The 17,801-nt window shown below is 40.3% G+C and overlaps 1 protein-coding gene across 1 annotated transcript in view; it reads left to right on the forward strand.

Annotated features, from left to right (window-relative positions):
* Positions 1-17,801, forward strand: part of CCDC175 (coiled-coil domain containing 175) — a 47,922-nt gene that overhangs the window by 24,111 nt on the left and 6,010 nt on the right. Inside the window, exons 10-17 of the mRNA XM_019725827.2 lie at positions 1,280-1,390; positions 4,100-4,171; positions 5,250-5,385; positions 5,941-6,072; positions 11,572-11,710; positions 13,583-13,662; positions 14,752-14,904; positions 17,509-17,611. Coding sequence (XP_019581386.2) covers positions 1,280-1,390; positions 4,100-4,171; positions 5,250-5,385; positions 5,941-6,072; positions 11,572-11,710; positions 13,583-13,662; positions 14,752-14,904; positions 17,509-17,611 — 926 coding nt within the window. The remainder of the gene's footprint in view (positions 1-1,279; positions 1,391-4,099; positions 4,172-5,249; positions 5,386-5,940; positions 6,073-11,571; positions 11,711-13,582; positions 13,663-14,751; positions 14,905-17,508; positions 17,612-17,801) is intronic.

A 17,801-nucleotide genomic window follows, 5' to 3' on the forward strand; every position in this document is an offset into this window, starting at 1 on the left:
GTGCCCGGGACCTCTATGTGAAGCTGAGTTTATGGTCGTGCCCTTAAGCTGCAGAGAGTTGTTGCAATCATTTTACCTCATCCAATTGAATAGTCTATTGAGAACAATTCTGTTAATATTCTTCACAAACTTTTCTCAGATCAATACTAAGTTACTTATCATTTTGAAACATTGAATGTACTGATGACAAATAATTGTGACACTAAAATATTTACTACCTTTATGGGTTTTTGTCTTCTTCAGCTTGGGCTGCCATAACAAAATACCATAAACTGGGTGGTTTAAACAATAGGAATTTATTTCTCACCCTCCTGGAGGCTGGATCTCCAAGAATAGCGTGCCATCATGATCAGGTTCTGGCAAGAGCTCTCTTCCTGGTTTGCAGATGGCCACCTTCTCACTGTGTTCTCACTTGGTAGGGAGAGAGAGAGCAAGCACTCTGGTGTCCCTTCCTATGAGGACAATAATCTCTTCATGATGGCCCCTCGTGCCTCATCTAAACCTAATCCCCTCCCAAAGATACCATCTTCAAACACCTGGTGGTTAGGGCTTCAGCATACAAAATTGTGGAGGACACAGTCCATAGCAGTTTTGAAGAAGACCAGACACTTAGATAAAGTACTTTCTGTTACAGACACATTCCTATTAATGTCTGGAAAAGTAAACAAAACTGTAAACTGGTCCCATTAATCTTTCTGCAAGTTAGAGACAAAAAATAACCACTGTTTATAAAATGCCTCATAGATGCCACCCACTGGCTTGAGCACTTTACATTTCATTTAATCCTTACACCTGGTGAGATAGATATTGTAATTCTCATATTGTGAATGGGGAAACAGGCTCCTTCACAGGTAAAGTTTCTTTTCAAGGTCACACTCCTGGGAAGAGGTAGAGCCAGTATTCAAAATTGGTCTGACTGACTCCTTTACCTTTCACAAAAGAACACAACAAAATTCATAAATGTATTAGGAGAGACATACCCACCCAGAGGGATGAAGTGCTATAGAGCTGTTCTTGTTGTTTTACGGTTAACATTGTATTAATAGTTAATGTTCTTTTCCTGGCTTGGGAATTTTCATAAATTTCGATTTAGCCACCACAAGCAAAAAGACTTTGTTTCTGTTTTTACTAATTCATTGGATAAATAGTTCATGAACTGAACTTTCCAAACTATTTTTTTAATTTTTATTTGTGATGGCATATTTTCTCATGCTGAGGAGTTACGAATGATTATTTCAACCTTTAACATATGATAACTCTGTTTTTCTCTTCATGGTAGAAATCAGAAACAACTGACATTAATTGCTCAGAAAGAAAACTTCTTATCACAAAGAAAAGTAGACATCAAACATATGGAAGAAGGATTTGTCACACTTGATGAACTCCGTCGGTATGTTTGCCTTTGAAATTTTTAATCTTCTCTGCATTTATTTCTTTTTAATAGTAACAATAAATTTATGTCAGGTTCTAATATACTATAGAAAAGGAGGTTCATATTTGCCTCTCTTTGTTTTACAGTCCAGAAAAGTCATTATCATTGAATCTTTCATTGAAAGGGTAAACAGGTTCTGAGTTCCGTATAAGTTGTTAGGTACAGGCAATGGACCAGTTAGGGATCTAGTGACAAGGATATGCCTGAACATTATTACAACACCCCCACCCCCACCCCATCATGTTCATTTCTGCCATTCTAAATCACTTTAATTTTTATTTTAGTTTTTCTGATTAAAAAAAGTAATGCCTATACCTGATTTTAAAATTCAAATATAGAAGGGTGTAACTTAGAGAATAGAAGTTACCCTAATTTCTCCATCTTTGCACAGTAATAATCACTGTTAACAGTTTGCTATACATGCTTTCTAATATATATACACGTGTGTGTGTGTGTGTGTGTGTGTGTGAGAGAGAGAGAGAGAGAGAGAGAGAGAGAGAGATCCAAAACTTGGATCGTACTCTTCTGGAACTGGCTTTTCCACTTAAAATTATATCTGGGTAACTGGCACAATGTTATATGTAAGTCATATCTCAATAAAGCTGGAAAAAATTATGCCTGGGAAGATGATAAAACAAACATGGTAAAATGGTAGCAATTAGAGAAGTTGATGAAGCGTATATGAGAATTTTTTGTACTAATTTTTACACTTATCTGTTGACTTTAAAACTATTTCAAAATAAAGAAAATATATGTATATGGGACCTCTTTCCTCACTCTTTTCTCTAACTGTATAATATTCTTTCATAGGTGATACTGTATTTTATTTAACCAGTACTCTATTGAGGGACAGTTGGGTTTTTTCAGTTTCCTATGTTACAAACAATTTCCAAAGTTAACATCATGTAACATATATTTAACATATTTCTGTCCACCTATGTGACTAATTCTTTATAATCAAGTCCTAAAAGGTGAATTACCGAATCAAAGAGGGTTGCATATTTTTCATTTTTGTAACTATTATCAAAATGCCCTGCATAAATATTCTACCACTTTAACACGAATGTTGGGCATAAAGCAACAACTTATACTTTAGTTGGGCAGATGAGCAAGACTCACACACATGCCATAACTAGTGAACATGGTACAACTGACGAATAGAGTGTAAATTATCACAAACAATCCAAGGATGAAAGAAGGTGAAGTCAGGGAGTTCTTTGTTATGTCAGGATTTAGAACTTTAACTACACCTTTAAAAGCAAGTCAGATTTTTCTGTTTGCTTATCAAATAGGGGCAAAATATCACCACTCACAGGGAGATAAATAATTTGAATACAGGACAGTGAAGAGACCAACATATAGAAAACTTAGATGGGTGGCGATGAAAATTTGACACATACCAACAGACATTGAGAACACTGTAGGAAGTATAGCATTTTGACTGCTTATTTATATATTGATAAGTAATATTTTTAAACATCTATTTTTCATCATGTCAGCTTCAGAAAGGAAACTATCAGCTCTTCCCTATGAAGAATAGGAAAACAGAAGTGGGTTGATTGGGATTTTATTTTCCTCACGAACAATGCAAATTTATAATCAATTGCTGTGTCATCACCAGGAAGCTCAGAGCCCAACATTGGTATCCATTTAGGACTTTTTATATTACTGTTGCTTTATTTTAAACTAGTTCAACTCCTTTGTGGATTAAATTAAATGTGTAAATAAATAAAATCAATAAAGTTGGGACAAATTGGGAAGAACACTGCATTTCAAGGGGCTGATATTAGGCTTATTTAGGTAGGAAATTGAGAGTCCATACTATGACTTCAAATAGAGAAAAGACATGAGTGCAGTTGTGTTTCTAGTCTATTTAACAGCATTTCATATTCTAAGTTTCATTTATGAATACTTCTATCTTTCAAAAAGATGGTCACGTTTTACTTATGTGGCCTTCAATTCATTTCTGTGCATGCAGCACTTAATAGGGACAAAGGAAATACAAATAATAAAGTCTTCTAATATCTATGTTAGAGTCTTCACATTTTCATCCACTTTGGATTCACCAGAAAATCTTCCATTCCTAATTACTATTTACCCTTAGTTCTAGAATCTGTATTGGCTTTCTGAATTATACAATGTATCAAATCATAACTCAATCTAAAACCCAGGGTTCCTCACGAATTTGTTGTCACAGTGTTATTTCCCTTCAGGTTTTCTATATGTAGCGAGTAGCGAGTCTGCTTTGGTCACAAGAGACCTGACTTGCTGTTCCTTTTTGCTGTCTTTGCAAATGATGACATCCTTTCTTGATGAGATCACACCTCCATTCTGGCAATCCAAGTTCCTCCTTCTATTAAACAATAGAACCTTTCTCCAACAGCCTCCCCAGAATCTGTTCTTGTCTATCCTTGGGGACACACCTCAATACTTGCAAAATCAGCTTGCGCTTGCACAGAATTATAGCTGTCTTTTTCTTAGTCTGCCACTAAACTCTTTAGTTATTTCACAAAATGTTTTATCTCCTAATTAGGCGGTAGCCTTATTGTGCATAAGAATGACACATAAAGTCTTTTATGTATTCTAACAGCTCCCACAAATCCAATGTGTTTTTTCTTGATTTTAGATCAACACCCACAAATCCAATGTGCTTTTTCTTGTTTTTAGATCAACAAAGGATGTGTATCAGAAACAAATAAGAATCCTGAGTGATAACCTGGAAAGAGAAAAACAGAGATGGTAAAAAAACAAAAATCATCCCTTTGTGTTATAAATAATATATGTTATCTGAATGAACAGTGCTCTGAAGTAGGGAGGAAATCAGAATACTTGTTGGTTGCTAGAGTCCAAGGAACTAATTTTCCTCTGTTAAATTATGTGAGTTCTCTCAGATCTACATGTGTATGGTAGTTTGACTTTTTTTTTTTTTTTTGGCATTGAATAGAACCAAAGTTTTCCATTTTAATCCAGTGAAGTCACCAAAGAATAAAATCGCCCAGATTTGTGCAGTGCCTTTTGCTCATCCAGACTTCTGTGTGGACCAGTAGGGGAGGTGATGCACAGTACAGAGGAGAGTGGTGAAGGTGACAGGCTTTGCAGATGGACTGCTTTCATTGCTGTGCCTCTTCCTAGCCCTGTGACTGTGACCGAGGCTCAGTTAGTTAATAATCTGTCTGCTCCCATCCCTATAAAGTGGAGGCTGCCGTTAGTAGTACCCGCCTTGTCAGGTTGCTGTGAATGATAAATGAGATGGTCCATGTAAAGTACTTTGATCAGCCCCTGGCACCTAGGAAGCACTCGGGGAAAACTTAGCTCTATTTTATCATTGCTGTTGTTGTTGTCATTGTTATTGATATTACTTATGAGATTTGAATTGCACATTTTTACCCTTCTCCAATTATGTAGCCTTTTTTTGTTTTGGCTGTGAACCCAGAAGCTTGAAATCTCTCAGTAGCACTTTGAGTAATTTAGGGAATTGCATTACTATTTCTGCTTGAGCCTCTTCTTTTTCCACCTGTCCCTGAACCTTTCTCATTTCTATCCTTTACCTAAAGGTGGTGAGCTGCCAAGTGTGATTTGTCCACTGTCCTATTGAATGTGCCAACACAACTTCTAACTTTGAAGCAACTTGCCGAGGTGGCATTGAGGCAGTTAATGTTTTATCTTATTTTTCCAGCTAGTGTGCATGGTCTACATGATCAATAACCCAAGCAATTTTGTGTAATCACAGTAGAATTTGTTTTGTTTTCAATTCCTTCATCTTTTCAGCAGACTGTCACATCAATTTCATGATGACTCTTTTTGTTCTCATCTCTAGTATTATAAATCAGTGGAAGATAGCTTGTCTGCGGAAAAAATACACACGTTGGATCGTCACTATACACGCTGAATTACAAACACTAATAGATAAAATTCAGGTCGCAGAATTGAGACGCATCAAATTATTACAAGAGGTAAGGGAACTCAGTGGACTTAGTATTTGTCCCCTATGTTGCATATCAGTAATTTTCCTTCAATGTTTAATATATCCAAAAGGTATTTTCCTTTCTGTTGACTGCATGTTTAGCGTGAATTGTGTAACTTTCTTAAGAAATTTATCTATTTGCTGTTTGTTAAATATAGGAATTTAGCAAACAAAGCAGCAATTCTCTACAGAAAATGTTTTTGAAATGTGTAACCAGAAACATGATAGTTTTTAAAAAATCTATTTCTAAAAATAAAGAAACCAAACATCATTTATTTAGCGCCTGTGTTTGCCCTCTGCCCACCCTCTATCCTCTGCCTCTCCCATTCCCCATTTTCTCATGTCATTTGTAGATATTGTTTGCTGAAGAAATTAATCTCTGGAGGGAAGAAAATCCCTCTCAGTGGTTACTGAGAAATAATGACCTGAAATCAGAGCCAAATCTTATGCAGAGAGATATAAATTTACCTGGCTATTTGAAAATGTAAGGATGACTGCTATAAGAGAAATGACAAATCCTTCTTTTGTTTTTTTTTCTAATTAGACCAGTTCTAGAGAAAAAGAGATCAATGAATATTTGGCACAGATTGAAGAAATTACATTAGATTTAAAACAAGAGGAGGAAAAATTTATCGTCAAAGAAAAAAAGTTAATTCAAGAGTTGCACAGTTATGAGGTAACTGTTATTTTACATCTAAGAATAATTTTATATGACTCTATGCAGGGGAGGGGGCATATTTCATGCTATTCTAATCAGTTAAATGTAAAATAAATCTTTAAGTATGAAAAAGGTTACAATTTCATTCTGAATCTTTCTTCTTTTCCCAAAACGTTAATAGAGCAACAGGAAATAATTTTTTAGTTAAAAAAAAAAATCATGCACTCCAAGTTACATAGAAGTACTGGCAAAATACATGGAGACAGGTGGAATGGTTCAGGAAGCCTTGCAGAGCTGGCATGAGAATGGCTGGGGACAGTGACAAAGGGTGAGGGAGGCCAGTGAGGCAGGCCAATCTGAGAAATCCTCCTTAGAGAGAGGGCAGTGCTGTGACTTGGGAACTGCCAAGAGCTGACCTGGGATAGAATAGGGCATAGATGCTGGGGGAGGTGGACAGAAAGGGCACTGAAAGCACCCAGGAGGCCCAGAGGTGGCAGGTATTTTCAAGAAAACGCACCTTTTCAAGGTGATGGTATTACTTTGAAAGGCAAGGGCATATTTCTTGGAGACTGCTATTGGTAGAGGAGCTGAGGAAAAAAGGGATGGCAGTAGCAGCCTTCCTGAACTTGATTTGTTTTGAAAAGGGAAAAGAGGCCCAGCTGTACCAAACAGGGTTTTTATTTGGAGGTAACAGTCCCTTGCTGTAGCAATGGAGTAGGAAGTCCTTGCATGTCCAAGTTTAGATCTTACCCTGGTCCAAGTCCACACCTCTTCCCGCCACACACACACCCTCTGCCACATCTGGCAGAAACTCTCTGCAGATAACTGATCCAAGGAAAGCCAATTCTTTCTAATAGGAATACTAGGAAAGAAGTAGACACGTCCTCCACACAAAAATGCTATGAGATAAACAAATAAAAAGGGGAATAAAACTTGCCAACAAATGAAGAACACTCAGAAAAATGGTGCCGGAACAGATGATAACTGTGATTAAACATTCCTTTGTGAATTAAAAAATATAATTGTATAGAGGTGCCAAGGAAAATCAGCAATATGAGAGCATAGGTACTCAGGGAAGAGATGTCAGAAGAGGATGCCAGAAGTGGGAAGAGGTGAAATGGAAACAGCACAACTCAGGGAACAAATATGGGAAAGACAGCATTGCACAAATTATACAAAATTGGAAGGAACAGAATGGGGAAGAGTCAGGGTGGGCAGCATTTCTCTGTTGGTTATACCTTATCTGGGTGCCAGGTATTCTTCTGGATGCTAAAAAATAGAAGAAGAAACAAAGACACAGAACTCTGCCTTTATGGAGCTGACATGCCAGCGGGGAGAGATTGAACATACACAAGATACACAAATAAAACGTGTAGCATATTTGATGGTTGGAAATGCTATAGAGAAAAATAAACAGGGACATGGAGCCAGTATATGTGATGTGGTCTGTGTGCCCTTTTGAATGATGTACTCAGAGAAGGCTGCATCCCGGAAGGGTATGAGGGAGCGTGCCGTGTGGAAATCTGTGGAAGGTGGTTCCAGGCAGAGGACATGCCGAGCAGGAAAGCTCTGAGGGAGGACTGTCCTATCTGAGGAATAACAAGGGCGCAGTGGGGCTGGAGCAGAGATGGGGGACAGTGCCGGGCGTGCTAGGCACTCATCTTCAGGAAGTAGATGCTGAGATGGAATTAGGAGTGCCAGGGATTACTAGGGAGAATACCTGTGAACATACTGGGCAGCGGAAGCCCTAGGCCATTATGTAACCTGCAAACTCTCTCCGGGGAGTCCTGGAGCAAGGATTGCCCATTAGGAGAGCCCTGATGCAGGCAGAAATAGCTGCACCCTTGTAAAAGCTCCTTGCTCAGTCAGTTGATTGGGGACCACCCCTCAACAAACATGATTTCACCTAAATAGCTGAGGCAACTCTGAAGAAGCCAGCAACTGGAAGCTGTCACTTAACCACACTCTTTGCCACAGGGCAGAGTCCCTCTTTGAGGGGAGATCCGAGAGCAGCATCTCCAGCTATGATACACTTTACAGGCAAAGGAAGTACTTGGTCGTTTGCTCTGCCTGGGCTGGGAAGCCATCAGAGGTTCAGTAGTGGCCCTACTGAAATTATCTGAGGGCTGAAATGATCTGATTTTGATTTAAACAGGATCCCTCTGGCTGCTCTGTTGAGTTGAATTTAGGAAAGCCATGGTGGGTGTACAAAGACCCATTAGGAAGCGAGAGCATGTGCAAGGGGTTCAGGCAGCTTGAACCAGGATGGTAACTGAGCAGGTGGTGAGAAGTGCGCGGCATCTCAGGTATTTGTTGAGACAGAGCTGACAAGAGTTCACCATCATACTTAGTGGTAAAGCAATGGAGACAGTCCTCTGGAGTCAGGAATAAGCTAAGGACACCTTATAACACTGCTTTCAAGCTTATACAGCACAGCCAGGCAAGATAAGTACATTAGAAGTGTACGACTGCAAATGAGAAGATTGCTGCTTCAGTCTGCACTGTGCTTGCCAGGCTGTGTGCCCACTGGAGGGCTGTGTCCCCTTGCGTCTGATTCACACAGAGGCACGGATGGATGGCAGCCCGTGTGCCATTGTTATAAAGCAACAACTGTCTTTACCCTCACCCCTCTCCCTTGATAATCATCGTCAATAACGCCGGGCGGGTTGGAATCTGATTTATGCCTTAGGTTTCAGTGGCACAAGGAGCCCCAAACGGAGAGGAAGCAATCTCAGATTTTGGTTTATGGAACCATTTTTGTACCTTTGGTGAAATCATTCTTCTCACCAGTAGCAGGATCTGTAAGCTGACAGAGCCCACACTCTCAGGAAGGGAAAGCAGAATCATCAGCTTTAATACTGAGCAGTCCCACTACCACTTGGGCCCCTGACCCATAGATTCTAAGGAAAACAACCCTGAATATCAGTCACTGGTTCAAAATATAAACTTCCAGATCTTGGAGGTGTTGTGTTCCAGGCTGTGCTGTGACTACGTCTTTTATAGGCTTGGCTTCACTACCAGGGGGCCTGCACTCCAGTTCTGTTAGCACTCGCAGCAAGCGTTGGCATCATTCTGATCCAGCACTGACATCTTGAGTGCGTCTGGATCACTAGGTACAATGGCTCTGTATCTGGTAGGGTTCAGGAGGAGAAGCAAAGCCACCAGGACAGGGCTTTATTAGAGGGTTTGACCTGCAGTTGTGGGAGCCACACAGTCTGTGGAGACAATCTGCAGAGGCTGTCGGCTTTGCCTCTGGAGCTGGGGCCTGGAGGCAGTTGGGAAGGGAAGATGGATAGGCAGAGAGAAAGGCAAGGGCCACCTGGAAGTCGAGGGGTGAGCTGGAAGTCACCAGTGTAGAGCGGTACCTGTGTCCTGCACTGGTCTGTGCCCTCTCCAAGGCTCCGACTCCAGGGAGTTGCGGCAGAAGCCTGAGCCTGTCACCCCTGAGCGAAGTCTGCACACAGCTCAGGAATCAGGGAAGCAGACGGAGAATTGGAAGGAGCTGAAGAAGGTGCTGGCCTGACCGGTTGCCCCACACCAACAGGCCGAGCCAGCAGACAAACACCAACTTGCCTGAGCTGCAGCAGTGCCTGGTACCCAGACCCTCTCAGCCTGAAACAAGAGCATGGTTTCTTGTCAGGGCAGCGCTGGCCATGCAGACAATGGGAATGAATGAATGCACTCACCTCCTTATCTGCCTCCCCCCACCCCCCAGGCTGTTTGTGTTTTAGAGAAGATAGCAGAGATAACCCACCTTTGAGTTTCTTAACACTGCAGTCTGGAGAAATTTACTCCTGGTTCTGCTGTGTCATACTTTTGAAATTATGGTGTTTTATGTGTGTTTTTTTCTTTCGTATTATAAAGGATTCTAATGGCAATTTGGAAGGGGACATATGAGGCCAGTGTATCACTGTGTTAATTAGGGCGTGAGTAAACTGCTCTATCAAAGAGATGCCAAAGGCAGTGAACATAATAAGCAAGATGTGTCGTAAAGGGTTAGCAACCCTCTCTCCTTTATTGGGAAATTGGTCTTGACTTTTTCACTTCTTCCCCTAGTAGCCTGATAAAGGTGGACTGCAGGTTGTATTATCAGGTAACATTGCTTGTCTAGTACGATCTGACTGGTATGCTGCATCTCGAATGGGAGAATAACTGGTGGGAAACAGAACACGGGCTTTCCTGGGGTTGGACCTCTTTCAAGTGGGTATGTCCTTTGCAGACACGTAGAAGATAAGCCCAAGAGATGTCGGTTCCTATTTGAACATGCGGCTTCCAAGCCAGGGAGGCTGTCTCCCCACCAGCGTGGGTTTCTTTCTCTTGCATCTGAGTTATCACTCGGGTGGGGTCACAGGACACTAACCTCTGGTCGACTATTTTAGGGTGCTGCCTGCTGTGGAAGCATGCCTGGTATTGCCCTACTGACACTCAGGGTTTTCTTCCAATTATGTGTGGATACAACTTGCATAAAAATAAAAATTAAAGATTTTAAGAGTAAACTGGGTGAAGTATGGCCTGTTCAAATCTTAAGGGTCTGAGTGTCTAGTTGAGAAGAACCACTGATGAGGTCATTACAGGAAGACAGACGTTTACTTCTCTGTCTCGGGATAGGCAGTCCAGGGCTGGCAGGGCAGCTCGGCCATCCTCAGCACAATGCTAACATCTGTGGGTCAAGTGGCAGCTTCCATTCTCACTGTCTTCCAGCTAGGGGAGGGACGAAAGGGCCGAGGGAGCACACTCCCCTTCTTATTGTAGGGACAAGACCCAGAAGTGCCACATACCATGTCTACCCATTACACTCCTTGGTCACACTTACCTGCAAAGGAAACAGAGAAATTACTCTAGCTGCAGCCATATGTTCAGCTAAAGCTCAGGAGTCCTGATATTCAAGGACAGGAGAACGGATAGTAAAGGTCAGCTGGCTGGCTATGCCTTTGTCATCATTTTAAACCTGTCTAAAAGAGGGGTTTATTTCTAAAAGAGTTCCGACTATTATTCCATGTGAAACTAAATAAAGCCTGAGTTTGAACAATTAAGCAGGCATCTTCATGTTTTGTTTTGGGTACTTTTTTATCCATTTGTTGTAGAGTTGTATCCAATTATTGCTATCCCCTCCCCATTTCTTATTTACATGCTCATTTCTTAGAACCTATGTATGTTCTGGTTTGCTGTCTGGTTGGGGTTTTGTTTTGTTTTGTTTTTATAAACTATTAAGAGAAGTTTCCTCAAATGATGTGGTGTACATAAATGGTAGCGTTAACAGAATCATAGCAATAGAGCTATAGAACTGGAAGGATCCTTGGACAACCACTGAACCTAATCTCTTTACTTTATAGACTGCCAGAGAGTCAGTGAGTCAGCCAACAAACATTTTTTAGATATCTAGTATGTGCCACATACCTTGCTGTGTACCTCGGGGTAGGAGGCTATCAAGACAGAACTTACACTCTAGTCCAGAGAGTGTAAATTGTGTAAATTCTCTAAAATCATACCTCACACTTAGCTTTACTTTCTTTAAAGCAAAGATTTGTTAAGGAAATGGAGAGTGCCAAAGGAAAGGAAGAGGAACTAGTCAAGTATCTTCCACAACTTCAGGTGGCAGAAGAAGAGTGTAAGCGCAAAAACCGACAGGCTGAAGAACTCAGTAATATTCTCTCAGGTACATATGAAGCATTTATTGACCTCAAGCCCAGGTAAGGATTTCACTGTTGCCTTCTAACATGAGACAGGTCACCAATCAAAGCCAATGGTGGCATTCTCCCAATTTCCCATCACCTTTAACTCCCTCTTCTCTACTTTTTATCTCATCTACTAATTTCCTCTCCTCCACATCACAAAATCTTACTGTTACTATTGTCAATTTTTTTTCTTTTCTCTTTTAAAGATGAAAATTAAGAATTCGTAGCAACTATATTATGTGGTTTCTCTCCGTACTTGGTAAAGGTAGAACCAACTTTTTTATCTACTACCATGTGGAGATTTTTTTCTGTTTCTTAACATGAATTTGCAAATTATATCTCATTTCCAGCTATGACTCACTATTTCTCAAGTAGGTACCCCTCAGATTTTTTCACTACCTTACCCCTGAGTCAGAGATAGGTAAGAGCTTGTCTCAGGTCAGGGGCTTCATTGAGAATGTGAAATGTGCCTGAAAGTATGCATACTCTGCGTTCTATTCCATGACGTAACCAAGTATGTGTTTAATCTAAAAATCATTATTTTCTCCACACACAAAAAACCGATGTGCTCATCTAGCCCTGCACCCAGAATTTCACAGATCCAGATTCATCCCTAGAGGTGTGAGTCTTGTCTTGTATTTGGGGAGTAGAGGCCACTATCCAAGAACTCCCTATAGGTTGTGGAGCAGGACAACTTCCAGAACGTGTATCTTCTAGAGGATGGAAGAAGTGCCCTGGGAACTGAAAGGCCAGGACCAAAGTTACAGAAAGGACTGGAACAGGAGCAAAAAAAATAATGTGCACTCGGATGGGAATGAGCTGCTTGCAAAGACAAATATGATGACAGGAATGAAGTCAGTCTGTGTCAAAATAGGACAGTCACATGGAAACCCAATATGTTCACATGTGAAATGAACAAATATTTAAAACGAATATGGTTATTGCCCAGACAGGTGGATTTTTAAGAATATAAGAATATTATAAGAATAAGTATCTGAGTACTTGGCCTGGTTCCCAAGCCTCAGGCGATGTCTGCTTCTTGTCAGGTTTTCATTTAGTCAGCTCAGGTGAGTTTTCTTGGTATTTTACCCCTTTTACTAAGACTCATGATAAATGTGTACTCCATTCCGAATTTTCTACTTTCCAACATTTCCTCCAATCCGTTCTTGCACTAAGTAGAGGATGTATGAAACACTGTAAGTATGAAAGTAAGCAGTATATTGCAAGTACCAATTCCCTTAAGGTTAAAAAAAAAAAAAGAAAAATTCTGAAGAAAGTAGAGAGAAGAAGGGAATACAGGAGAAAGGAAGGGGGACATAAGAGCAATGTGCTTCAGAGAGTAGGAAAATATCCTCATGTACTTCACCCGCCAGCAGTGAGACTTCCAGAGGATAGGAGGAATATCAGGGCCCAGGATACATAAAGAAGCACGATGTGACTTTTGGATAAGGATGATGGGTAAGCCACGTGCATCTAGCTTTGCTCCCTAATGAAACTTCACAAAAATGTGTGGGGGTGGGGGGATGGGAGTAAGCCTGCTGTGTCCTCCTCTTCTATATTAGGAAGTAAGTAGAAAATGTCTTAAAATGACAAATCAAGAAATAGCCATAGGAGCATTTTTAAAGAAAATGGAAGATGAAAAAGCTAAAATGAGTTAAAAATGGTTGATTTGAGTAGTCGGACATCCACCCAACTACTCAGTGCAGCTGGGGGTTACCTGAGTGCTGTTTGTTACAAGCCTTCTAATAGTATCTGACTTTCCAAACTGGCGCATGTCTTGTTTTGATGAATGTTTTTTAAACTAAGGAACATTGTGAGTAGTTATTTTCTCTCTCTCTCTCTTTTTTTTATAGCACAAAAGCAGGATCAGGATTTACTGAACAATCTCATTTTTCAAATGACAAGAGACTTTTCAAAATACTTTAACAATGTGGTAAAGAGCTGATGCATTCATTCTTCTTTCTTTTGTTAGAAAGCTGGTATATAAGGACGGTAATACTTACCTGGCACCATTGGAATTTTCAGGAAATCCACATTTATTAAACTTACCCTTTAATACCAATGTTTTCCAATTTTAGTCCCAGCATACACACACACATACACAAACACATACATACATGTATACATGTATGTGTATAAATGAACATACACACAGAGGGAGACTCTAGAAGCAACTAACATGTACCATGGGAAAATCATTGGGGGGGACCTCCATTTCCTTATTTATAAGGTGGAGATTGGATTATGTTTTCTAAGGCTCTTTTCAGATCTGTTATTCTGATAAATTTCTATAAAGACGAGGCTAAGTGGTCAGAGGTGGCAAGGTGTGGGGAGAATAGATGAAATGGGAACAGGTAAAGAAATGTTGACTACTTTTTAAAAATTTATGATCAATGGTTAATGACAAACATGTATGTGGAATTGGTTAATTAAAAATGGAAACTTTCTAAATATGCGCTGATATTAAAATTTTAACATGTTATGGATGTAGAGAAATATGAAGGGGAAAATAACAAGTAAGCATACTGTATAAACAATTCTATTTTGTTAGTAAGATGCTGTTAGTGATGATTATACAATGAATAAAGATTATGTGATTTATGAAAGTATAGTAACTAAGAACTAAATAGAGATTCAGTAGAAAATTCTGAAAAATCCCTAAAGTAATTACGCTTTTTACTTCAAGAAATATTAAATCCTCCTTGAAAAGCCTCAAATTTCACTCTTCTGTTCCCCATTTTTGCCAGACAGTTGTTCATTATCAACATATATTCTATTTTGTGAAGTTGTCTCAACGATTTAACTTGGGCTCCTCATACCCACTTCCCAGAATACGTGAATAAATCTCCATGAATCAGGTTTCGAGTTTAATATAAAGTTTTTCCAAGGCAAGGTATCCGTAGCCTCTGCTGATGGTTCAAGATTAATTAGAACCCCTCTCTTAATGTGGCCCAAGGAATCTAACACGCTGGTGCCCTGCTCGTTGAACTCTATGAGATAACTAGGTTTTCTATTTGAGCAGGGTAAACTGAAGCAAGAATTAAAACAATTACGAGATCAAGAAAGCTGTAATATGAAAAGTCAATTTGAAATTCTAAAGAACTTAGAAAATGAAATCTATGTACATGACCTACAAACAGAAGCTTTGCTCCTGGAAAATAAAAGGTTAAAAGAAGTAAGTTTGAAAGCACTTCAATTTGCACAACGGCTTTGGTTGATTGCCTAGATCTGCAATAGTTATGAGAGGAAAGGAAAGAATAGCTCTTATAAGTTTTTTAAATGAAGCTTAAAGTACATACAAAAAATCATATGTGCCCAAATCATAAGTGTACAGCTTAATGAACACACCTGGGTAACCAGCACCCAATTCCGGAAACCAAGCATTCTGGTATCCAGATATTTTCTACGTCCCTTCCCGTCACTCACCTCCCCACAAGGGCAGCACCATACTGACTTCCAACACCATAGACGAGTTCTGCCTGTTTTTGAACATTATATACATGAAATTATATGCACTCTTGCTCAACACTATGTTTGCAAGGTTCCTCCTTCTTGTTGAGTGCAGTTACAGTTGGTTCATTCTTAGTTCTGTATAGCATTCCATTGTATGACTATACTACAAGTCATTTATATACTCTGCAGTTGAGGGGGGTTTAGAGAGTTTCTAATGTGGGTTATTACAAATAGTCTTGCTATGAACATCCTAGTAACATGTTTTTTGGTGAACGTATATACATATTTCGTTGGTACATGCAAGGGGAATTACGGAGCCATGGAGATGTATAGCGTCCACCTCAGTGCACAGAGCCAGTCTCCCAAAGGCGTGGCAGTAATTGCCACTCCAGCAGTAGTTTGAGATCACCAGTGTGTTACTGCACGTCCTCACCAAAACTTGCTGGCAGGTGTCCCATTGTGGTTTTTATTTGCATTTCCCAGATGATTAATGAAGCATCTGTTTCTGTGTTGTTGGCCACTTATATACCCTCTTTGTGAAGTGCTTATTCAAGTTTTTTGCCCATTTTAAAAATTAGGTTGTCTGTCAGTTTTGCAGTGATCATATCACCTTTTTCAGTGAAGCATATTGATCTCCAGGTTAGGACCTGTATCCGTGCATCCCAAGTCTTTCGCACAGTCCCTTACATGGAAAAGGGATTCAGTCCCATTTGAGGATCACAGTAAGCTCATAATGTGGATAATATATTCTGCCCCTTTTCTGGATGAGGAAACTGAGGCTCTAGATATTTTAGAGTTTTTTAATAGCTGGAAAAATAAAAGCAGTTCTACAGCAATAAGACTCTAAGTAAGGGAAAAATCCCTTTACTTCTCTGGGTAATTAGTTAAATGGCAACACTTTCCCCACCAAGAGTATGCGGTTTTGGTGGAATTATAATGGCATAAGAGGTACCAATGTACTTTGCAAAGGTAACTGTGCTCCACAGGGCAGGTACCATCATTAGTAACCCACACATGCAACACATCTTCATTCTTCCAGCCCTGAAACAATCTGGTGAGGAAATGCATCCACCCACGGTAATATCCCACTATAGTGTCTTCCTATCAAGATGATGTAGGTTATTTTTATTAAAATAATTGGACTTTTATTGCTATTTTGATAATGGTTGAGCTAATGAATGACTACAAGAAAGGCTGATTCTAAAAGTTCTGCTTTGGGATTCAATGTCTGATCTACTAACCCTTGGATGACCCTGTGCTGTTGTCTTATTCACTTACCACTCTCTATTTTGCTGAATACTTCCTGTTACTCAACAAATATTTTACGCACCCACTGGTCCGAAACCCTGGGGAAGGTGCAGTGCATACAGAGATGAATAAGACACTGCTCCAAGCCCTTAGGAAGCTCACCCTCTGGCTGAGATGGGCAAATAAATAGTTCATTACAATTCCGTGTGTTAACTCACGTGAGAGTTATGGGAGGCCGGCTAAATAGACACGTCTACAGACAGTGGTCCCCGTTCACAGAGGGCCAGGAATGCTGACTTGGACTTGGGTGAAGGTGGCTTTTACTTGGCTTACTATGAAACCTGCAACAGCCATACAAAGACTGACACGAGATCAAGGCTGCATGAGGAGAGCCTGTACCACGTGCTCGTAAACATTTCCATGTCTACTCCTTCTAAGGCACTGGACACTTTCTTAGATTTGAGTCAGTAGTTTCTAGTATCTGACCATTTATCTCTTGAAACTGGGCCAGTGGCCAGTTTATATCCCAAAGGCCACACTTTGCAGAGTTAGAGCTCCTGGGCATTCGGTTGTCAGAGCAGAAAGCCGCGACCTGAGCACCCAAACCACTACTAGCACCATCACCCAACCCAACGAAACACTTCAGTGAGCAATTCTGGGGGTGGGGTGGTGGGGGTGGTGGTGTCCTAACTTGATAAATCCTCTCTCTCAGGTCTTCTGCTCAACTCCAGTCAGGCACAATAGCTGACTATTCACCGCGCACACAGTTTGCATACAGAGCATGGTTGTTGTGCATGATGCATTCAGGCAGAATACCTTTTAATTTCTTTTTGTGGAAAATGATTTTCAGCATGTTATGTTTATTTGGGTGCTGAAATGCTTTCTCGAAGGCAGGATCCTTTATCTCCCTCACCAGGATGTAAGCTTGACAAGGGCTCTGTTCACCACTGTTTCCCTTGCACCTAGAACAGTCAGTGGCACAGAGGAGGCATCAATAAATGTTTGCTGAGTGACTGCACGCATAACTAACCTACAGTAACTCAGCTGCTTAAAGCAATTCCATGCGTTTAATTTCCAGGGTATTGCACACCTGAAGACCAGGACAGAGCAATACACACAGGGAGAAGACGCCCTCATGCACATCTCAAGCGATCTGTCTTGGCACCTGATAGCTCATCAGAGTAAGTCATGTGTCATGAGTGATCTTTACATTATAGAAAATAAAGTTTTTGTTTTGTTTAAATCGGTTTTAAATCAAATTTTACTGATGTGCATGCAATAAAATAAAATGCACCCGTCCTAAGTTCAATGAGTTTTGACAAATGTGCGTATCATTGTAACCACTACCACCACAAGTAAGAAATAGAACAC

The sequence above is a fragment of the Rhinolophus sinicus genome, linkage group LG03, assembly GCF_036562045.2.
Source record: "Rhinolophus sinicus isolate RSC01 linkage group LG03, ASM3656204v1, whole genome shotgun sequence".
Taxonomy (NCBI): Eukaryota; Metazoa; Chordata; class Mammalia; order Chiroptera; family Rhinolophidae; genus Rhinolophus; species Rhinolophus sinicus.